Source organism: Neofelis nebulosa, chromosome 5 (genome assembly GCF_028018385.1).
Source record: "Neofelis nebulosa isolate mNeoNeb1 chromosome 5, mNeoNeb1.pri, whole genome shotgun sequence".
In the NCBI taxonomy this organism is placed as follows: Eukaryota; Metazoa; Chordata; class Mammalia; order Carnivora; family Felidae; genus Neofelis; species Neofelis nebulosa.
In genome coordinates, this window is record NC_080786.1 from 1,694,423 (window position 1) to 1,708,833 (window position 14,411).

Genomic DNA, 14,411 nt, shown 5'->3' on the forward strand with positions numbered 1-14,411 from the left:
AAGCCTTCTGGACCACTCCAAACTGACGTATCAGTACTGATTTCGTGGGTAGGGAACAATAGCAAGAACCAGTGCTGGATAGATCAGGCCTCTCCTGTACCTTTGAATATTCTGTGCTAGAATTGGGTAATACAAATCACTGAAAGAAAGCAACCCTTTAACTCACTGGCAAAAGGGCCACACTTGTTTTCTAGGAGCAGTGATAACGGGGAAAACAAAGAGTCAGTAGGGAGAAGAAGTAAGTTACAAGGGATAAAAGATTGGACATTCGGCAAGATAGGCAGTAGCACTGGGTACGAGGATCGAAAATCTTAGCCTTCTTGAAACAGACTCCATTTACCCGTCTGGGTGCAAGGGCTTGGGCCCCAGTAGCAACATATCCTCCAGCATGATGTTGCTAATGAACCCGAATCTTCAAGAAAAGGCTTACATCTTTTTTTTTTTTTTTTGTGCATGTAGAATGTATAGTTGATGTTCTCGACAGCTAATATGACCAACTGAAGTGCTCATGGAAATTTACCCAACGTGGTTTTTATAACGGGTATAAATAAACCTTAATTTGAGCCTCACTTATTATATACTTGATATTATGATTATCATGAAATATGTTGTTTTGAATTTTATTAATAACGAGTGATGGTTTAAATTGTGTTTGCCCCTTCATTGAACTATCAAAGGTCTTAAAGTTTCTATGGGCTTCTTTAAAGAAAAGGGTGTAAGACTTCAAGTAGGCTTTTTAACTAGTGAGTTAATGCCTACCTAGAAATTCTAAGAGACTTTATCAAATTTCGTTTCTTTCCAACTTTATATAAGATGGACTTTATTTTTTATAAATAAAATTGTTAACAATTTAAAATGAACTGTGCTGCTGAAAACATAGCATCATTATGTGAATATTAAAATTTGGCTGTTTTATTTTGAAGCACTTGGAGTTTTAATTTCTAGTCATTTTACTGAAAGTTTCTGTTTTCGTTTAAATTGAGTATATTTTAAATGTTTGCTATTTGATTATTTTTACTTCTGAACACTTGTCATTTTCTTTAACTATGAGAAATCTTCTATTATTTTCTTTTGGTAAGTTTCTCCCCTTCATTAGCTTTAGTCTCTCCTTATGGAATTGTTAACCCATCAGATATATGTTGAACCTCCTGTGTTGATTCACTGTCCTTTATTTTGTCTCCTCTATTAAGTTTTATGGCTTTCTCTTTTACTTTGTATTCTAGGAGTTCTCCTTGACTTTCTCATCTAATCCTTCTATTAAATTTTAATTTTAACAAATAAAAGTTAATATGGCTAAACCTTTTCCCCTTTTCTGGTGGTTCTATTTTTACAGGTGTGTGTGTGTGTGTGTGTGCATGCACACGCGCACATGTGCACATAGGCACACACACGTGCGTGTATAAACATGCACACTTTTATATAAAATATTGAGCTTTCTGAGTTGGGCGTGGGAAGAGCTAAATGATGAAATCATTTCATAGATTTTCAGTGGTTCCTTGCAAATCATTCCTGTATTTGCTGGCTTAGAGATTGTCACTCCTGTCATTCTACAAGGTGGGTTAGATGAGTTCTCATTGCTGTCTCAGTCTGCTTCTGAGAATTATGAGTTGCAGCTTTACTGTGGTTTTATTCTTCAAAAACTTTCTTTTAATTTTCATTTTATAAGAATTTGCTCTCTTTCGGGTGCTGATTTCACATACTTTGCCCTGCCTCATTTTCTGTGGTCTTATGATGGTGCTTATAATTTTATTAGGGTTCCATCACAGGCTTTTAAACAAGAGAGCAAAGTGATTCAAATTACCATAGTTCTTTTAAGGAAGTATTTCAAACATGCCTAAAAATAGAGAACGTTGTGCCAAACCTCCATTGCCGCCTACTATCCTGCTTCAAGAAATTATCAATACATAACCAATCTTTATTCATCTGTATCCCTCCTATCATCCCCTGGCCTTACCTCTCATGCTGGCCTGGGGTATGTGTGTGGACACGCACGCATGCACACACACACACACACACACACACACAGTAACGTGTCTTTTTAAAAGACAATTAGAGTACTTTAGAAAAGACAGGTTTTGTTTGTTACCAGGAAATATTTCATTGACAACCAGTTTTCACATCTAAAAAGTTAACCCTTAGTGTCAAATATTCAGTGTTCAGATTTTACTCAGTTGCTTCCTAAATATCTTTTTACAGTTTGAATATGGATTCAAACAAGGTTCACCATTGTAATTGGTTGATATATCACTTAAGGCTCTGTTCATCTACAGCAGTTGTCTCACTTTTTCTTCTCTTGCCACTTTTTTGTTGAACAAGAAAACATCTATCAGGTAAAGTTTTCCCATCTGCCAGATTTTGACGATTACATTGCCGTGTTGGTTTTATGTTACGGTTTTTTAAGGTTTTTATGGCCCCTTTATTTCCTAAAAATTGAAAATTCTGCTAATGGTTTGATCAGAATCAGGTCTAATTTTTTTGTTTGTTTTTTTGTGGGGGGTTGACACATCTCGGGGGTGGCGGGGACACGAGTGAGTGGCAGAGAGAGAGAGAGAATCCCATGAAGGGCAGAGAGGGAAAGGGGGGGGGAGAGAGAGAGAGAGAGAGAGAGCGAGTGAGCGAGCGTGAGAGCATGGTTCACCCTATTTGGGTTGGACTTACCTGATGCAGGGCTGGAGCTCACCCAATACAGGGCTCAAGCTCATGAACCACAGGTGAGATCATAACCTGGGCTGAAGTCAGATGCTTAACTGACTGAGCCACCCAGGTGCCACTGGACACATATTTTTATAGATGGTATTGTGTATTTTGTCAGAAGCTATCCAGTGCCTGATTGTCTTTTTTTGTGTGTGGTATTAATATACAACAGTGGGTTTAGGTGTTATCAGCCTGATCTATTCTTAAAAAGTTCCCCAGCAGCCTTTCACTTAACAGTTTCAGCAGCCACTGGTCCCAATTACATTTTTAGATGATCCCATTGTTTACTTTGGGGTTTGGAAAGTTAAGAATGGAATCAGGCAAACCAGTTAAGAAGTTGTTGCAGCAGTGTAGGCAGAGATGATACTGGTCCGGTCTTAGATTAGGAGGGGCAGCAGAAATAAAGAGAAATAGGTGAATTTGAGATATAACTTGGAGTTATGTACAAGAACTGTTGATAAAGGAAGGCAGAGAACTCGGAATGGGGCTCCTATATTGTGAGCTTGAGCAGCTAAGTAGATGGTGATTTCATTTACTGGGATAGAAGTAGACTTCAGGACAACAGGTTTGGAGATGGTGTTGGTGTTAAGGTATATATGTCAAGTTAGAGATGCCTTTGAGATATCCGTGGGGGAGGTGTTTAGTGGGGCAGCTGAATATCTACGTCTGGTATTCAGAGACGGTATAGGCTAGAGACAAATAGCTCAGGGTTGTCATCATATGGAAGGTGTTTTAAACTATTGAGAATGGATGAAGGCATTTAGAAAAGTGTGTAATCTGGAGAGAAGGAAGATACTCAACATTTAGTGATTGGATAAAGGAGGAAGAGACTGAGCCAGCGGGACCTGTGAGGTCAGAGGAAAGCCAAGGAAAGTATTCTGTTGCAAAAGCACAAAGGCGGCGGGGGGGGGGGGGGCACCTGGGTGGCTCGGTCGGTTGAGCGACCGACTTCGGCTCGGGTCACGATCTCCCAGCTTGGGGGTTCGAGCCCCGCGTCGGGCCCTGTGCTGACACCTCAGCCTGGAGCCTGCTTCAGGTTCTGTGGCTCCTTCTCTCTCTCTGCCCCATCCCCGCTCCCGCTTTGTCTCACTCTGTTTCTCAAAAATAAATCAATGTAAAAAATGAATTTACAAAAAGCGCCATGGGGAATGCAAATGATCCCGCGTGTTTGAGTTGGAGGGCCCTGTAGCACCGTCTCCTGGCGGTGATTGTTTCCTAACCTCGGTTACTGACTTAGCTGTTCTCTACGGCCATGGTCATTGTTAGACAGGCAAGAGGGTGAGACTATTCAGGAATCCAGTCTTCCTGCTCGTTGTTTTAACTAGAATAAGGAAGGATGTAGCTTCAAGAGAAAAGAGGAACTTTGGTATAAGAAACCAATATGAGACACTGTATTTGTGCATGAAAATGGTGGCATTGTGGGTTTTTTCTGAACTGGTTGGTTTACTGAAGAAAAGCCACACAAAGTGAATTTTTTTAAAGGAGATACGGTATACAATTTTGGCTTGATCTTCTGTTTGTCATGTAAGGATGGAGCAGTTTTTTATCCTTTAAATGAATTCAGAGGCAGAAATTCCAGGTGTTGGAATACCTGCACCCATAAAAGTGAAGTGGAAAGTTTGAAGAGCCATTTGAATACATGGCTTTCCTTAGAAGGGAAAAAGAAAAAAAAGGAAGGAATCTGATAATGGTAATATAAGTTTACAATTTCTTATCTGAAACGTTGGGGACCAGCTATGGTTTGGAATTCTGCATATGTCAGATTTTAGAAAAGCAACGATCATAAACCATTATATCACACAAAAACTCCAGCTGTGTTCTGGGCTGTACCTCGTAGTCAAGCATGTTAATATTCTTGCAGTTAAGTATAGGCAAATTCACAATGAGTAAAATAAAGACAAAAAAACAGCTTCATGTCAGTTCACATGTTGTGCCATAAACTGAGTTCAAATCAGCTTAGATTTTGCTACCAAATGAATTTAAAAAGAAAAAACAATTTAAAGAAGAGTGAATAACCTATTCTTCTCCAACTATTCCAAAAAAATAGAAGAGGAAGGAAAGCTTCCAAATCTGTTCTAAGAGGCCAGCATTACCCTGATACTAAAACCCAGATAAGGACCTACAAAAAAAGAGAACTACAGGCCGACATCTCTGATTAACATAGATGCAAAAATCCTCAACAAAATGTTAGCAAATCAGATTCAGCAGTAAATTAAAAATCATTCACATGATCAAGTGGGATTTATTCCTGGGATGTAAGAGTAGTTCAGTATTCACAAATCAGTCAATGTGTACATCACATCAACAAGAAAGAGGTCAAAAACCATATGATCATTTCAATAGGCACAGAAAAAGCATTTGACAAAGTACAACATCCATTTCTCATAAAACTCTCGACAAAGCAGGTTTAGAAGGAACATACCTCAATATAATAAAGGGCATATACGAAAAACTCACCCCTAACATCGTATTCAGTGGTGAAAAACAGAGCTTTCCCCCAAAACTCTGGAACAAGACAAGGATGTCCACTCTCACCACTTTTAGTCAACATAGTACTGGCAGTCCAAGAAAAAGAGGTAAAAGGCATGCGGACTGGTAAGGAAAAAGTCGACTTTCACTGTTTGCAGATGACATCATATTATATAGAGAAAACCTGAAAGACTCCATAACACTGCTAAAACTGCTAAGTGGATTCAGTAAGGTCACAGGATACAAAATCAATGTACAGAAATCCGTTGCATTTGCAGACACTACAAATGAAGCAGCAAGAAAAGAAATTAAGAAAACAATCCCATTTACAGTTGCACCAAAAATAATAAAGTATCTAGGAATAAACTAAGACAAAAGGCCTGTACGGCGAAAACTATAGAACAGGGATGAAAGAAAGTGAAGACGGCACAAATGGAGAGATAGTCCATGCTTGCGGATTGGAAGAACAGATACTAAAACATGTATACTACCCAAAGCCATGTACACATTTAATGCAATCCCTATCAAAATACCAATTGCGTTTTTCACAGAAGGTGAACAAACCATCCTGAAATTGGTATGGAACCACAAAAAGCCCTTAATAGCTAAAGCAGTCTTGGAAAAGAAGACCAGAACTTGAGGTATCACAGTCTCAGGTTTTAAGATCTACTACAAAGCTCTAGTGATATAAACTGTGGTACTGGTACAGAAATAGACACATAAATGAGTGGAACAGAATAGAGAGCCCACCGACTCTTGATTTCGGCTCAGGTCATGATCTCACTCACAGTCATGAGAATTGAGCCCTGCATTGGGCTCTGCACTGGGCATGGAACATGCTTAAGATTCTTTCCCTCTCCATCTGCCCCTCCCCTGCGCTCGTGCTCTCTGTCTCAGTCTCCGTCTCTCTCTCGAAAAAAAAAAACAAAAAACAAAACCGGAAGTCCATGATTATATAGTCCGTTAATTTTTGATGAAGGAGGCAAGTAAATGCAGTGGGAAAAAGACCATCTCCTCAACAAATGATGTTGGGATAACTAGACAGCTACATGCAAAAGAATGAAACTGGACCACTTTCATATACCATGCACAAAAATAAACTCAAATGGAATAAGGACCTGAGTGTGAGACCTGAAACCATAAAAATCCTAGAAAAGCACAGGCAGTAATTTCTCTGACATTGGCCGTAGCAGCTTTTTTCTCAGTATGTTTCCTAAGGCAAGGAAAACAAAAGCAAAAATAAACTATTGGGACTACACCAAAATGAGGTTTCTGCAGAGCTAAGGAAACAACTAAAGCTAAAAGACAACCTACAGAATGGGAGAATATATTTGCAAAAGACATATCCGATAAAGGATTAGTATCTGAAGTATGTAAAGAACTAATACAACTCATCACCAAAAAAACACAAATAATTTAATTAAAAATGGGCAGAAGACGTGAGCAGACATTTCTCCAAAGAAAATACCCAAATGGCCAACAGATACATGAAAAGATGCTCAGATCCTCAACCTCCTCATCAGGAAAATGGAGATCAAAACCACAATGAAATATCTCCTCATACCTGTCAAAATGGTTAAAATCAAAAACACAAGAAACAACAGGTATTGGCAAGGAAGTGGAGAAAAAGAAGCCATCTTGCACTGTTGATTGGAATGAATGCAAGCTGGTGCAGCCACTGTGGAAAACAGTATTTTTGGTTTCTCGAAAAAATGAAAAATAGATCCAGTAATTCCACTACTGGGTATTTACCCAAAGAAGATGAAAACGCTAATTCAAAAAGATACACGCACCCTTATGTTTATTTATAGCAGCGTTATTTATAATAGCCAGATTATGGAAGCAGCCAAGTGTCCAATGACAGATAAATGGATAAAGAAGATGTGGGGGTGTGTGTGTGTATAAACACGCATACATAACGAGTATTACTCAGCCATAAGGAAGAATGAACTCTTGCCATGTGCAACAGCATGGATGGATCTGGAGAGTATAGTGCTAAGTGCCATAAGTCAGGGAAAGACCAATGCCATGTGATTTCAGTGCTGTGAGGAATTTAAGAAACAGGAACAAAGAAAAAACAGAGACCGAGAAATAGACTCTCAAGTATGGCGAACAAACTGGCGGTTACCAGAGGGGAAGAGGACGATGAAATAGGTACAGGGTGTTACAAGTACACTTACCGCGGTAAGCACTGAGTAACGTATAGGCGTGTTGGACCACGATGCTGTACTCCTGAAACTGATACAACGCTGTATGTTAACTACACTGGAATTAAAAACAACACGCTAACGCTGGACCTTTGGAACTTCCTGGCTTTCGGGCATTGCAGTTAAGGGATTGTGGGCCTGTGATCTCTCCATGCTTGCTGAGAACAGTACCCTGGTGTTAGATGAAGGCAACAAAAGGTAGGGCCTTATTCTGCTTGGGCTGCTTTTTCTTTCTGCCTACCTGTCCTCTCCCCCACCCTTCCTCCTCCTCACTTCCCTCCCCTTCTTCATTCTATTATCATCTCTTCTTCCTCCCCCATCTATTACCCCTATCTTTTTCTTCTGCTCTTACCACTACTCTTTTTCTCTCATTTTCCAGTTCAATCCTACACATACCCACTGCAACCTGCTACTTTATTAGTTTTTATCTTCTAGTACTTTTAAATTCTTCCTCTTGGTGATGTTCGGCACTAAACTATACCAATGTCTTTTTGGAGTGAGAGCAAAGGTGTCAAAGTAATCATGCTTTCTGTAGTTGATCCTTTTTTATTTATTCAGTAAATATCAAAGCACCTACTATATGTAGCCCAGGTGATTTTTTCTTTTTGATTTATCTTCTAGTTCAGTTGAGCTGTGTCTAGTCTGTCATGCCTGCCCACTGAGTTTAAATTTCAGTTATTGTATTTTTATTTCTAGAAGTTCTGTTTGGTTGCTTTTAAAAATCTGTCACTTTTTGAACTTCCTAAAAGATCCCTGAAATTATTTTCCAGCTTTTCTAATAAAGCTTTCAAGTATAGGCATTTTATGGTCTGTGCTTGATAATTTTAGGATTTTTAGTGGATCTGTTCCTATTGTCTATTTCTGCTTATTCTTGCTCATGGTGTCTTGTTTCCTGCCATGCCAAGTGACCTTTCGAAAATGATTTGTGCACATAATGCGAGGCCAGAGACTTTATTCCAGGAAAATTTTGCATTTGCCTTGGCTGTTGCTTGGGAGTAGGAGTACTCCCAATGTGAGCCAACTAAGTTTGAGGGCTGGAGAGTCTTGACGGTCTAAGCGATTCACCTTAATGAAGTACTCCATTTGATTTACTTCTCTATTGCTCTCCTTTGAGAGTCATTGGAACAGAATAAAAGACTATAAGAAGATAAGGGCTTACTTATCATTCACTTTAACCTTGAGAGTATAGTCATTTGGTAAACCAGCTTTTGATGGGAAGAGTCTCCTATTAGAATCTGTATCTTTTTTATGTGGATTTTCAAGTTCTATTTCCTTTGCCCCCAAGGCTTCAAAATAGAAATTCATATGTACTGGTTTTGTCCTTTATTTCTTATGATTTTGTCAGATACTTAGTTGTTAAGAAGATTTTTTTCTCAAATATCTATTCAGTGTTTATAGTTGTTTGCCTTCGGAATTGTGTCTCAATAACCTGGAGACTGAAGGTCTTCCTACTATGAGAAGGGTCATTCTAAGCATTGTTCCACATTTGGAGTTATAGCAGTGGACAAAACGGACAACTTCTTATTCTAATAATAACACATTTCAGTGGGGGCAGTCAAATAATAAAATACATAGATGGTAAGTGCTAAGGAGAGAAAATAGGAAGGTAGGGATAGATTGGTAGCGTCGGGATGTTGGCAAGTTTATAATTTTAGGATCCGAGAAGAGCTCATTGAGAAAGCGATAGAAGAATAAAGATCTGAAGGAGGTGAGTAGACAGGGTGGCTCTGCAGGGAAGAGCATTCGAGGCAGAGGGAACCAGTGCAGAGGCCTTCCTATGAGTCTTGGCAAGGAGACCGGTGGGGCTGGTTTGGAGAAGAAGCTGGAGGGCAGTGAGTAGGATCACATTGGAGAGAACCACGTAGTATCTAAGATCTCCCAGGTTTTGGAGCACTGGTACTGATAGACCTTCTTATGGAGACCCAAGAGGGTTTCGAGCAGTGATGTGGTATGATTTTGTTCAGTTCAGGACATTATGTTGAGAATAAGCTCTGAAAGGGCAGAGGTGTGAAGTAGGAGTAATGGAGTTATGGCATAAACAGGACAACATTTCTGCCCACTTCCAGTCCAACTTCTAGTTCACTCTTAAAAGCATCTGTTGTTTTTGGAGGTGATAAGTGCTAGGAAGAACTAGAACTGGTTTGGTCTGAATATTTACAGTTAAGAAAATATTTTTAAGCGTAGAATATTTATAATTGCCATATAAATTACAAAACATTTTTACTTTGGGGACTTGTGATGATGGATTCACTTCATGAATTCTTTTAGCTTACAGTCAAGAAAAGGTATAACATTTTTGGAAGTGGTAAAAAAAAAAAAAAAAAATTCCCCTCTGTAGATACGTCCTTTTTTGCTTTATGTATTTGAAGCTATGTTACTGGGTCCATAAAAATTTAGAGTTCTGATTTTTTTTTTCCCTTTTGGATTGATCCCTTTATCCTTACTAAAAGTCTCTACCTCTAGTAATGCTTCTTCAAACTGCCTTGTTTGAAATTAGAGTAGCTGTATCAACTTTCTGTTGATTGGTATTTGCCATAGTCTGTCATTTTACCTTTAACTTTTATGTGGCTTTGTAAAGTATATCTTGTACAAGCAACCTATTTTTAAAAGTGCAGTATTGTTCATTTATTTTTAAGGTAGTTCCTGATATATTTGGTCTCATTTTTGCCACTTTATCTTTTTTTTTTCTATTTCATCCACTTGTTTTAATCTTTTTTTAATCTCCTTTCCTGCTTCTTTTCAATTATTTAGATTCTTGAATTTTTCTTGTATTAGTTTATCTATGTATACATTTACTCTTATTCTAGTGGTTACCCTAGCAGGGATCGGCAAATTCACTTGCAGGCCACATCCAGCCATCCTCCTGTTGTACATAAAATTTTACTGAAACGCAGCCACACCTATGTGTTTACATATCATGTATCACTGCTTTGGCACCACAATAGCGTAAGTATTGTGTAGCCGCACAGAGAGATTCATGTATGGTTTACAAAGCCTAAAATATTTGCCATGTAACCCTTTATAGAAAAAGTTTGCCAACTCCTGGTTCTTAAACTTGACCGTGCATCATAGTCACTGGGAGGGCCCCCATCTCCAGAGTTTCTGATTCATTAGATTTCAGCTGGGGCCAGAGAATTTGCATTTTTAAGAAATTGCCAGGTGATGCTCAGCGGCCGGTCTGTACCACTGTCCTAGAGGTTATAATGTGCATCTTTGACTTATTCAGTAAAAAATAAATGTGTATACTGCTCCCACAACAATGCTTAAAAGCCCAAAGCCTCTTTAACTTTATTTGCTTACCTCTTAAGAGCGCTATTTCATAATCATCTCAAGCTGATAACAACTCAAAAGTCCATCAGCAGTAGAATGGATATTACTAAATTGTGGTGTGTTTATACCCTAGAAGACTATAAGCAATGAAAATGAATCTCCCAAATAGTATATTGAGTGAAAAGAAGCTAGCTTCTCGTATGATTCCTTTTAGAGAAGGCTCAAGAATGCGTAGAGCTGACAGTGCGGCTATGAGTCAAGACTAGCGTTGGTAGGTGGTCGTGACTTCGGGGAGGTGAGTGAGGGTGTGTAAAGGATACTGATAATGATCTCCTGGTCTGGAGGCTGGTTACACTGCACGTCTGTTTTGTGAAGATTCATCGAACTGCAGACTTACAATTTATATACTTTTGTCTACCTTATTTTTGATTAAAAAAAGTTAAAATTTAGGGACGCCCGGGTGGCTCAGTCGGTTGAGCGTCTGACTTCGGCTCAGGTCATGATCTCATGGCTCGTGAGTTCGAGCCCCACGTTGTGCTCTGTGCTGACAGTTCAGAACCTGGAACCTGCTTCGGATTCTATGTCCCATTCTCTCTCTCTCTCTGCCCCTCCCTCGCTCATGCTCTGTCTCTCTTGCTCTCTCTCAAGAATAAATAAGACATTAAAAAAAATTTTTTTTTAGGTTAAAATTTAATTTCCCAATAGTTTGAGAAAATTAAGAGTTAAAATTTTTTAAGTGGTAAGAGACATTTACTCTCTTCGATTCTTGTGTGTGTAGGAACAGAACACTGTTTCCATGGGAACTTCTGGCTACTCAGCGTCTTAGTACCTATCTTTCTATACATCTGTGTGTCTCCTCTGTCTCTCTTGGCTACGTTTTCTTTTACATGGTGGTGGTAAAATAAAGTTTTTTGGGGATCATATTAGTGTTTTTTACAGAGCAGTCAATATAGAGCACAGGTTTTAACTTATCCAGACTGGCTCTCTAATAGTGTTATGCTAAAAAAGAAAAAAAATATATCTATCTTTTAACTTGAAGATAGTATTTTCAGTTTAGTTTTTTCTTACAAATTATGCTATTAAAAAAAAAAACGTGATGGAATGAAATGTGGCTTCATATTGGTTTGTCTATTTGATTTTCTTTTTTCCAGATAAATTCAACAGTCTTACCACTTGTCTGGTGTATTTTCTTTAAAATATATTTAATAGTTGAAGTATCCCTCTGTAGTAATGATTTCATTCTAGTTGATTTGGGTATTTGCATAGGTGAGGGGAACAAGTTGAAAGGAAAAGATTCTGACACATTATTGATCCGAAGCCTGTGGTAAATCTGCTGTTCTGCCTCGCCCATCTTGTTTGTCGTGGTTGGTTTGTGCAGGGTCCTAGAGAAGACCGTCTTCGCAGACAAGTAAAATGCATACAGCTTGTGATTTTGGAGGGGAGGGGGAGGCGCGGTTCATATTATACAAGGAGATGATACTATTGTGGTCATTAATGAATATTCTAAAAGGAGCTTTGGGTAGAATATTTTAGAATCATTTATGAAAACAGATTGTTCAGTTTGGTTTCTGTGGCCTAAATAAATAGCAAAATTGTGAGATCAGAGAGTTAATTATGCACAGAAATGAGCACTGTGATATTCCATGTTTTACTGATGCAATAATAAGCACCCCAGCAGAATGAATATTGCATAAAACCTTATGTTATATTTGTATAAATTTTCTTATGAATTAAATAGGAGAAAAGAAATTTAGGTTTAGAAACCTTTGTGTTGAAAGTCTTTGAAATTTAGGTAAAGAATGAGGATTGCAGCTGCATAGATAATTTTTTAAATACATGGAGAATTTTTACCTTTCATCTGGCAGTAGCTGCCATAAGATGATGTCACCTTGTAGCTGATTGGCTGTTACAGCACCTAGGGCAGGGAAGAGAAAGAAAAATGCCGGCACAAACCTCAGTGGTGGTTCTGTGGTTGTTTCTGTCTATTTTTGATAGAATCTTTGATTAGTACCAGATCTACTGTATTTGGCCATGTGAACCATTGGGAGCATCCTAGGGTGAGGGAAATTCAGCGCTTCCAGAGGAATGAGGCGACTGATTTGCAAACGGATCTGTGATTGTAAGTTGCAAAATCCGGGTGTAAGGAATAAGGCAGGGTGTGCTGGAAGATATACTATGGGAGGAGCTGGCAGAAAATGCTTACATGAGTAGCAGAAAAATGAAAAATGCTTTTCACGATCAGGGTTAATATATCTGGTTTTATGATTTGCCTTCATGTATAGGTAGGAAATGTGACAATATTGCAGTCAAGTTGTAAATAATACCGGGCTATTTCAGATAGTGTTGGCCAGTATATAAATGCTTATTCAAAGGAGCTTTATTTTGTATTCTATCTTACAAAGTAATGATTTTATTTACAGCTTTATTTGATTTTTGAGTCTTGTGGGAAATGGAGCAGGGCGTAGTTCTCTTAAAATACATTTTTCTCATGCTTTGTGCAGATAAAAGCTTTGATGATGAGGAATCGGTGGATGGAAATAGGCCATCATCAGCTGCTTCAGCCTTCAAGGTTCCTGCACCTAAAACATCCGGAAATCCTGTCAACAGCGCGAGGAAGCCTGCTTCAGCAGGTGGCCCTAAGGTTGGAGGTAATGTAAATCCATTTCCAGTCTGATGTGCATGCCGCACGCCCTTGATGTGGACACACATACTTAGAACTTCGGAGGAATATGTTTATTCATGACTGCAGCATGGTTGCAGGTCTGGGGCGTCTCTTGCAACACACAGAGGAACGTGCTGCCTTTTCCAAAATGTTCTTAAAATGGGATCTATTGCTGTTTCCTGTGAATTAGTGTATCTTGAGTGTATTCATTTTTCAGATGCCATTTTTCAAGGGAGACATTTAAGGGAATCTTTCGATTTTGGGTTTTTTGGTTTTGTTTTTAAGGAGAGAGCAGGTTTTTCAGATTTTGGCTCTTAATTTTCAGGTGCTATGGTTGTTAAAGAAATACTGATTTATGTAACGTTTCTGTACGTTCATCTACTAGTGAGTCTTGAATACTTCAGGGTTGAAAAAATGGTTGAAGATACTGGATATTGAATCATTTGTCACAATAGGAAATGGGTGGTGGTCAAGTGAAGTTGCCTCAAAAATGGTTTCTGGATTTGATAATAATAAATAGGAAAAAACAGCTTTTATGAAGTTACAAACACATAGTACATTCTTTGATCATATTAGAACTGCTTCTGTCATACTGTTTATCTTTTAAATTTTTTTATGGGTATTTTTTTTCATATTCTAATAAGAAAGCCACGAGTACTTTTCAGGTGCTACTTTCTGCCAGGTCTTTTTGGTAGAATGAATCCTATTAGAATAAGTAAATATTTAACGCTAAAAGGACATTAGCTACTTTCTCCTTTTCTTTCGTGTGTGTGTGTGTGTGTGTGTGTGTGTGTGTGTGTGTGTGTATTATAATTTGAGAGAACAGATTGTGCCTTGTTTTTGATAACTGGTAGGAAAATCCTGATCTCCAGAATTTTGTTTTTCCCCTTTTTACCTATAGCTTTTTTATTAAAAGTATAGAGAAAGGAAAAATAAGCTGTATATTTTGACCAGGTCCTGTAAGTTGTGTTCTCTTGACCTTTCTATACAACTAAACATTAATTTCAAGTCATGTGATATTCTCAATGCAGAAAAAATACCATTAATATTTCATTTTAGCTGTCTTTAGTGTGCCATCTAACTAGCAAGAAAGATGATATATACACACA

General features: G+C 38.4%; 1 protein-coding gene and 1 long non-coding RNA gene across 53 annotated transcripts in view; one reads left to right on the forward strand and one right to left on the reverse strand.

The window, feature by feature from the left end:
* LOC131511549 (uncharacterized) overlaps positions 1-14,411 on the reverse strand; it is an 81,075-nt gene that overhangs the window by 61,452 nt on the left and 5,212 nt on the right. For all 3 annotated transcript variants that reach the window (XR_009261574.1, XR_009261572.1, XR_009261573.1), the window contains exon 2: positions 12,492-12,555. This is a non-coding gene — a long non-coding RNA (uncharacterized LOC131511549). The remainder of the gene's footprint in view (positions 1-12,491; positions 12,556-14,411) is intronic.
* CLASP2 (cytoplasmic linker associated protein 2) overlaps positions 1-14,411 on the forward strand; it is a 183,918-nt gene that overhangs the window by 44,725 nt on the left and 124,782 nt on the right. For 35 of the 50 annotated variants that reach the window (XM_058729221.1, XM_058729225.1, XM_058729223.1 and 32 more), the window contains one exon: positions 13,142-13,288. In XM_058729221.1, coding sequence (XP_058585204.1) covers positions 13,142-13,288 — 147 coding nt within the window. Of the gene's footprint in view, positions 1-12,554; positions 12,760-13,141; positions 13,289-14,411 lie in introns of those variants that run through there. The other 15 variants (XM_058729256.1, XM_058729266.1, XM_058729261.1 and 12 more) reach the window with 2 other exon arrangements.